This window comes from Aquarana catesbeiana, linkage group LG05 (assembly GCF_042186555.1).
Source record: "Aquarana catesbeiana isolate 2022-GZ linkage group LG05, ASM4218655v1, whole genome shotgun sequence".
Taxonomy (NCBI): domain Eukaryota; kingdom Metazoa; phylum Chordata; class Amphibia; order Anura; family Ranidae; genus Aquarana; species Aquarana catesbeiana.
The window spans coordinates 550,450,717-550,459,764 of NC_133328.1; the positions used below are offsets into that span (position 1 = coordinate 550,450,717).

At 41.6% G+C, this 9,048-nt stretch overlaps 1 protein-coding gene across 1 annotated transcript in view; it reads right to left on the minus strand.

Moving 5' to 3' along the window:
• The window catches only part of TPD52 (tumor protein D52), a 343,871-nt gene extending 335,863 nt beyond the window's left edge, over nucleotides 1-8,008 (minus strand). The window contains exon 1 of the mRNA XM_073631855.1: nucleotides 7,905-8,008. Within this exon, the coding sequence (XP_073487956.1) occupies nucleotides 7,905-7,923 (19 nt within the window). The 5' untranslated portion in view covers nucleotides 7,924-8,008. The remainder of the gene's footprint in view (nucleotides 1-7,904) is intronic.
• Between the last annotated feature and the right edge of the window lie 1,040 nt (nucleotides 8,009-9,048).

The window sequence follows — 9,048 nt, forward strand, 5'->3', positions numbered from 1 at the left end:
TATATATATATATATATATATATATATATATATATATATATATATATATATATATATATATATATATATATATATATATATATATATATATATATACACACACACACACACACACCATTCTCAAAAGTAAAATCTATTTATAATGGGATTCTTATTCTGCCATGCATCAAATTAAGCATATTAATTTAAAAAATAAGTTATTACAGTGCACCAAACAGATTATAAAAGAATAAGCAACATATAAACAGCAGCATTACTGCAAAGGTAAGCTCCTTCTTAGGCCAATGTCACACAGCAACAAGATCAGTAGAAATGCAGGGAGAACACACTTACTTCAGTAGTGAGGCATCACCGGTCACCTTCTACTCTCCATTCTGATATTGCCATGCAGATCCTGGGCACCAAGGAGGGATGGTGAACCAGGGACACATGGCATGGGATGTTGTGTGTCAGGCAGAGGAACAGCACAAATAACTTCTACAAGGAAGAATGTAAACAAACTCCCTGCTGCTACAGTAGCTGGGAGTTTGTTTACATGCCGGTGCTGCTGCCAGCATGATATTTATTTTATCCACAGTGAAGGGATATTTATATATTCATAAACTCAAAACTTATGCTGGCCATACACTATACGAAAAATCGGACAAAATGCAGTCATTTGGCCAGTTCATTCGTTTTTCGGCCAGTCAACGGGCACAAAATCGTTGGGACGTTTGAGCCGAGAAAACGAAGGACAAGTTTGGAAATTTTCTGCCGAACGAATGATAAATTGAAAGGTTAATATGCTTCGCGTCCGAACGGTTTGCACTAAGTATATGTAAAAAAAAAAAAAAAAAAACTAACAAAAAAAAAAATGATTCATTTATGTCTACTGAATGATTTATTGGTCATTACATGATGGCACTATCGTTTGCTCTCACGGCCGAATGTTCGTTTTCAAAAATGGGTTTGGCCGATTTTTCTTATAGTGTATGGCCAGCATTAGTTAAAAAACTAGTAAACTTAAAACAGGTTAGAATGCCCATCAGCTTTTTATTGCGGTCTGTGTCCCCTCTATTGATCCTGGCGACCATTGTCCCCAGCACAGCAAATGATAGGAAATCCAGAATGTCTAAGACCCCTTTCACACTGAGGCGTTTTTCAGGCGCTTTTGGGCTAAAAATAGCACCTGTAAAGAGCCTAAGAAACGGGTCCCCCTTCAGTCTCAGGGTGAAAGCCAGAGGGCTTTCACACTGAGGCGATGCGCTGGCAGGACGTTAAAAAAACTCCTGCAAGCAGCATCTTTGGAGCGGTGAAGGAGCGCTCCTGCCCATTGAAATGAATGAGCACCGCAGCCAAACCGACGGTAAAGCGCCGATGCAGCGGCAATTTGTAGGTTATTTTAACCATTTTTCGGCCGTTAGCGGGGGTTAAAAGCGCCCTGCTAGTGGCCCAAAACCCCAGCAAAAACGACAGTAAATCGCCGCTAAAAAACGCCGACTCCCCAATGTGAAAGGGATCTTAGTGGTCATAGGAACAGGAGGAGATGGCAAATATTCTAATAGGGAAATGTCCTGATTTGGAGTCAACTTCTCATAGGTGCTGCTGTGTCTCTGGGACAAGAAATGAACCTAAAGCTTCCCCACAGAACGCAAACAGCAAAAAACAAAGAGACCTGAGAGGGGTACTAATCATTCTCTATCACTCTCACATTAACATAAAATGATGTGCAACCAAGAGATTTTGGACAATTTCAGGTTACCAACTTTGTGGGAACAGTTTGGGGATGGCCCCTTCTTGTTCCAACATGGCTGCGCACCAGTGTACAGAGCAAGGTCCATAACTTAATGAACTTAAGAATTAAGAACTTAATGATTGTAAACAATCACCTGGTAAAACTGCCCATTCAGTTTAAAATAGAAATGAAAGGTAAAACATTTGTATAGATATAAATAAAAACATTATAAATACCTTTTTTCCCCCTTTTTTATAAGTGATCACATTCCCTCTGTTCTCAGCTGCATAAGAGCTGGGGGAGGAGAAGCAGCAGTACACGGAGCTTCCCAATGAATGGCTGTGCAAGGGGGGGGGATGTCAAGACACGTCTGATAATTGGAGAGGGCACTGAGTTCCCAGCATAGCTAGAGAACTGACCACAGTGTGCTGTCCTGCTTAGTGTGGTCAGTTTTTAATAGGAAAGCAGAAGGACTGGCAGGAACACCAAGGATTTCACGCAAAGGAAGGAATACAAAGAGAACAGGATACTTTTTCAAACAAGTACATGGTACAGAAGATACATATCAGGAATATGAAATGTTGGGTTTACATACGCTTAATTCAAACAGATATAACCTACATCACCACAGGCTAAATGCATACTATCACAGAAGCAAATACTATACGAACAAGGTGATAATAATGGTGAAAATGCTTCTGTGGTGCAAAAAAGGTCATGTGATAAAAGCTCTGGCGCTATTTGCAATGCATCAAACTATAGATCATGAAGAACCTGAGCTGCAATGATCAGCATAGAGGTAGGTACTTCCTACATCACCCTGACAAGTAACAGTGCAGAGGAGAACTTCTGACATTGTCACATGAAAAAGTCTATAACAGAGGTTTCAAACTGGCGGCCCTCTGGCTGTTGTGAAACTACAAGTCCCATCATGCCTCTGCCGTGGAAGTCATGCTTGTAACTGTCAGCCTTGCAATGGCTCATGGGACTTGTAGTTCCACAACAGCTGGAGGGCTGCCAGTTTGAGATCCCTGCTCTATAACCTAAGGACATCTGGACACCATTTCACAGAGGTTTTGGAGTTCAGCAAAGCTCAGATAACACTGGTGCTTGTATGTACAAAGTAAGCATCCATGCGTGTACAAACAAATGCTTACAAGAGAGCCAGCATTAGTTCTGGTTGATATAAACATTCATTGCATTCTTTTAATCATCACGCTTCAACACTAACAATGAAAATCAATGATATTGGAAAAATGACCGGGCTTTACTCTGCCATTGAAAGTTTACGCTTGAAAAGCATTAGAGGGCCCATTAACATTCTCCATTAGTGGTGAATTAACATGTGTTGTGTTATGAATGGGCTGCTACTGCACCTGAATGGATCAGTTTTCAGACAATGGACCACAGCACACCATAATGCATGCTATGTGTGTTGTGGTACACTGTAGTGTCCTTCCCTCTACATTACAGAGCAATATGCCCGGTACACACAATGACATTATCGGGCGAACGATCGTCCATTTGAATCTGATGAGTTTACTAAAGTCACAAAAATTCCCGTACGACAGAAAAGAAATTTGGAAGTGATGTCATGTGTTGTAATGCATTTGTATTGCATTTTTGAACGAAAGCTGTACTGATTAAACGAAAATCGTACGATCTGGCATCGTACGGAAAAAATTTTCGTACATAGAATAATAACTGTCATGATTGGCTCTCGAAAGCTCTATACTAACGATCAGATTATCGCCTCGAAAGCTGTATTTTCCGTATGATTTTCTGATCATGTGTACGGGGCTTTAGGGTGGCAGTCACAATGAATGGCTGCAAAACACATCACAGTAGACCAGGTAGGTACATTGACATATGTCTGCAAAAACCACAACGCAGTGAATGGGCCCTCAATCTGCAAAACACAAAACAGTGACCTGCCGAGCAAGCAAAAATGTTTGTTGCGACAAATATATTTTTTAAATTAATCCCTCCATTCTTTTTAAAACGTGGACCCCAAAATCTGTATGTCTTGGGCACAGGTAAATTAAATACTATGTAGAAATGACTGCATATTTACAAAAGCAGATCCCTTTAAGATCTAAGGTTTGGGGGTTCTGAGTAATTTTACAGCAAATAAAATGATGATTTTTACATGTAGGAGAGAAGTGCCAGAATTGACCTGGGTGGCAAGTGGTTAATTACCATAAGGAATTAATACACAAATAATTATTATATATTGTTTTTAAGGTAATTTACTATATTTTCAAAACTGTACTCAAGCAGGTGGCTTAATGGACAAATTACTGAAGTTTGAAGTTAGAACTTCAAACCAGTAAGTTCACAATAAATAAATAAATGTTATTAAATGTTAATAAATGTTATAATAAATGTTATAACATATAGCATAATAATATATTATTTAGCTTGATTAAAAAAGTACCTTTTCAGCAGCATCAGATTCTCCCTCTTAATTGTGTGAGAAAAACATGGGATTGTGGGTAAACCTTATACCCATAAACACGTTTTTTTAGTTAAAGCGGAGGTTCAGCTGAAAAAAAAAAATTATGTTTAAAAGTCAGCAGCTACAAACACTGTAGCTGCTGACTTTTAATAAGCACACTTAGCTGTCCAGGGTTCCCACGATGTCGGCCACCCGAGGCCGATCCGTTCATCGGATCCCGGCGCCGCCATTCGAACTAGGGGGAAACAGGCAGTGGAGCCTTGCAGCGTCACTGCCCGTTTCCTGTCGCGCGGCGCTTTGTGAATGGCCGGCTGTGTTCTGGGACACACACAGTTCCCAGAACACAGAGCGCCCCATTCCCCAGAATACAACGTGAGGAGAAGAAGAATGAAAATCACCGTGGAGTAGGAAGTGGCATATTAGGAAGATCTGCCTAGCAACAGCCATTTCTGGTAAGTAAAAATTTTTTTTAATTTTTTTTTTTTAGGGTGGACCTCCGCTTTAAGAGGGCTGGGCTGGAAGGGAGTATGTGTCTTTTAGACACATTCTCCCTTCTATGACACTGCAGTGAGAAGAGAGCCTCCACTGCAGCATTTTTATTGGACAGCTTGGATCAATGGTGCTTTACCATTGGTCCAAGGTCCAAGCTATCCATTGAGCTTAGTGCCTCTGACAAGAAGTGAGAAGAGGCACTGTGAGCTCATCCTCTCAGTCTGCTGCAAACAGCGTGTGCCAGCTTGTATTTAAACTGGCCGCTCTGTAAGGCTGTATTCACACCTATGCATTTTTAATGCATTTTGCAGATTTGCACTACAGAACGTGTTCCATAGGAAACCATGTTAAATGGACTGTAGGGCAAATCTGCAAAATGCAAAAAGCACTAAAAATGCATAGGTGTGAATCCAGCCTAAGTAGCTTCTGACAGGCTGCACAAGGAGCCCCAGATCTCTGGAAACCATAGGTGCTAGGAGCCCCACGTTTTGACCAGTGGTGGGGTAGGACTTCGGCTACCTACCCCCCATTTGAGGTCTCTGTAAACCCAGGTCGCGGAGCTACGACCCTTGATGATTTATTTTTTTTATGTTCATGGCAGGTGAGGCTCTGCCTCACCTGCCTCCCCTGACTGAACATCCCTGAAAAAGGACACACACACCATTATGTAAGGACTTACCTGCACAGCCCAGTTTGACAGGGACGGGTGCCCAGAACTGGACATAGAACCAATGGGGTTGATTTATGCTGGCCATACACGGGTCGAATTTCGAAAGAACTTTCTTTTGAAATTCAGAAAATTTGTGCGTTTTGTGATCCAATGGTGCCACCATTGATTTCTAAATTCGACCAACCAAGCCTTCAATTTCACCTCATGTTCCTACAGAAAATAATTTTCGTGTCTGGGAATCTTCTTTTCTTTCCAGGAATCTTCTTTTCTTGCACATGCGCATTTGCGCATTTCTTTTTCGATTACATTTCTCGCACGATTCTCCCATTATTGATTAGAAAATCGTTAGTTTTTTCAAAAAATTTCCAACATGTCCAAAAATTAAAATTCGATGGCCGCCCGAAAATTGGCTGTTGCTGCAGCCCACTAATGGTGCGAAATACGAACGAAAAATTCTTAGATAAGATTTTCGAAAGAAAGTTCTTTCAAATTCGACCCGTGTATGGTCAGCATAAGGCTGGGTTCACACTGAGGCAGTTTAGTGCTTGAAATAGCCTCTAAATAACGCCCGAAAACCACCTCCCATTCATTTCACTGTGAGTTTTCACACTTGAGTGATGCGCTTGCGAGACGTTCTGAAAAGTCCTGCAAGCAGCATCTTTGGGGCGGTTTGGGAGCGCTGGATACAGCACTCCCAAAACACCCTGCCCATTGAAATGAATGGGCAGCACTTTCTAAGCGATGTAACATGGGCGCTTTTAACCCTAAACGAGCGGCGCTAACGCTCGGCGGCCCCAGTGTGAAAGTAGCCTAAGGCCCCTTTCACACTTATACGACTTGTCCCACGATTTTGTACTGCAAAATCGTATGACAAGTCATTCTCCATGATTTTCAATGACTACCATTCATATTGGCACGACTTTAAGTCGTGCCGACTTCAAAGTAGTCCCTGCACTACTTTGGTCCAACTTCCATGCGAGTTGATGTCCATAGACCTCAATGTTAAACCCTCAAGTAGCATGCAAATCGTACCTGAATAATATGAACATGATTTCAGCACTGCTTTGTAAGCACAAGCTGAGAATGGTTAATGCCAAAGTTGTGGCAAAGTCGTACAAAGTAGTACTGCTCCCAAATAGCGGCTGTAAAATTGCGCGACTTTGAAGTCGTATAAGTGTGAAAGGGGCCCAAGTAAAACTGGAGAGTCTAAAATCTGGTGCAGCTGTGTATGATAACCAATTCAATTAGGCTTTGACAATAAAACCTGGAAGCTAATTGGTTTCTAGTTTTAATAAATCAACCCCTATGCATCTGTGTGAATGAGCCCTTATACTTAACCGCACAGTTATGCAGCGTTTAGAGTCACAAAAAAAAAAAAAAAAAAAATGGGTGAAACCTGAGTTCAGAGAGGAGCTTACTGGCAGAATTTACGTATACGCATGAATAAATTTCAAAGGCCAAATAAATGAATATTCTAGCCATTGCAATGAGTTTATGTACATACACTTCTAATTGCCATACGCCTATAAATGTGTTTAATTATGCGCCAAAACTAGAATTTTCTTTGGCCAGCTCCTGGCAGAAACATGCAGCATGGAAGTTTTCAATACACCCGTGTGCATAAAGCCTTAAAGTTTTAAAACATCACAAAACAAAAACATCAAATTAAAGTTTAGGGGGGGATCAACATTTTCAGACGCACAGCTCACATCCTGTCCAGCAATCCTCTACTGAAAAAGTAGCAGCTGTCATTTGGTGCCTATTTTTTGCCCAACATGGCATCTAGCACAGAGTAACATTCAGCACGGCGGGTTACAAAAATGTTTTGGGTCTCACTTTCCCTACCATTGTCCTTATTGTTCCATACAAAGGGGACATTGTAACGTATCATTAATCCCAACACAAGACGGTGCTGATCACTATTTTGTAGGTAAATGAATAATAAAGAAAATATGGAAACATGTTATCAATATCCTTTTCCCCATAATGTCATGTTTTTGTTTTAGAAGTATCTGCCCTAATATTTAGGAAGTGTCAGGATGAAGGAAAATCCAACAACCCAGCCAGCTTTACAAACACCCAGAGAGGCTGTGAGCAGACACTAGGCAGACCAGACACTATATATACTAGGCAGACACAGCTTGTCACAGCTGTCAGTGCAGAGCTGGAGGGGGAATGGGATGGATGAGCAGGCAGGGGAACAGGTGCAAGGGACCAGAAGGGTTAAACCAGAAAGGAGGGGCAGGCAGGGTGCTAATCCCCCGTGTTTGTTGTAGATGTACACTAACTTTATCTGATCAATACAGAAATAAAAAGCACTAGACAAAGCCAACTCTTGCTGTGATTGGTTCTATACACAAACACCCCAGAAAGGGATCAACAAGCTACAAAGTATCAGACTGCCCTGGTGTGATCCCTACCATCTGGATTGGAGGCAGCTGTGCACACCATCCACATGCTGCCAGACACACATGGCAGCTCTATACACAGCAATAGATGAAATGACAGAGGGGTGAGGACACACACAGCACTTGTAGATCATGCATGCTGATCCCACCTGTGCCCCTTACCTTGCTCAGCACTGTCCATGGTGTGTGTGTGTGTGTGCAATAAGAAGCCCCAAGTCTCAGTGTGAGTAGTGATCCCTCCACTCCCCACCTTCCTCCCCACCTTCCTCCCCGCCCTCTGTCCCAGGCAGCTCTGACATGTCTGGCTCTGCTCCCTCCCTCCCTCTCTCTCTCTCTCTCTCTCTCCCTCTCTCTCTCTCTCTCTCTCTCTCTCTCTCTCTCTCTCTCTCTTTTCTCTGACAACTTTACAGCTCCAGCTACACTGGCCATCATCCCAGCTGTGCTGCCTAATGCCACCCATTCTGCTTCATCAGCACACTCCTGGTGCTGGCACTGGCAGGACACTTTCTTTTCTGCCACTTGCCCACCAAGCCTTTTCTGGCACTCTTTGTTTAACCACTTAAGAACCAAGCCTCTTTCTGAGATTTGTTGTTTACAGGTTAAAAACATTTTTTTTTGTTAAAAAATTACTTAGAACCCCCAAACATTATACATTTTTTTTTCTAACACCCTAGAGAATAAAATGGCGGTCGTTGTATTACTTTCTGTCACATCGTATTTGCGCAGCGGTCTTGCAAGCGCACATTTTTTGGAAAAAATACACTTTTTCGAATTAAAAAATAAGACAATAGTAAAGTTAGCCCAATTTTTTTTTTTTATATTTGAAAGATAATGTTACGCAGAGTAAATTGATACCCAACATGTCACGCTTCAAAATTGCGCCCGCTCGTGGAATGGCGACAAACTTTTAAAAATCTCCATAGGTGATATTTCAAAAATTCTACAGGTTGCATGTTTAAGTTACAGAGGAGGTCTAGGGCTAGAATTATTGCTCTCGCTCTACCAATCGCGGCGATACCTCACATGTGTGGTTTGAATAACGTTTTCATATGCGGGCGCTAGTCACGTATGCGGTCGCTTCTGCACGCGAGCTCGTCGGGACGGGGCGCGTTTACAAAAATAATTTTTCATATTTATTTTTACCTTTTTTTTTTTTTTACATTTTTACACTGTTTTAAAACAAAGTGTTACTTTTATTCCTATTACAAGGAATGTAAGCATCCCTTGTAATAGAAAAAAGCATGGCAGGACCCCTTAAATATGAGATCTGGTTTCAAAAAGACCTCAGATCTCATATTTACATTAA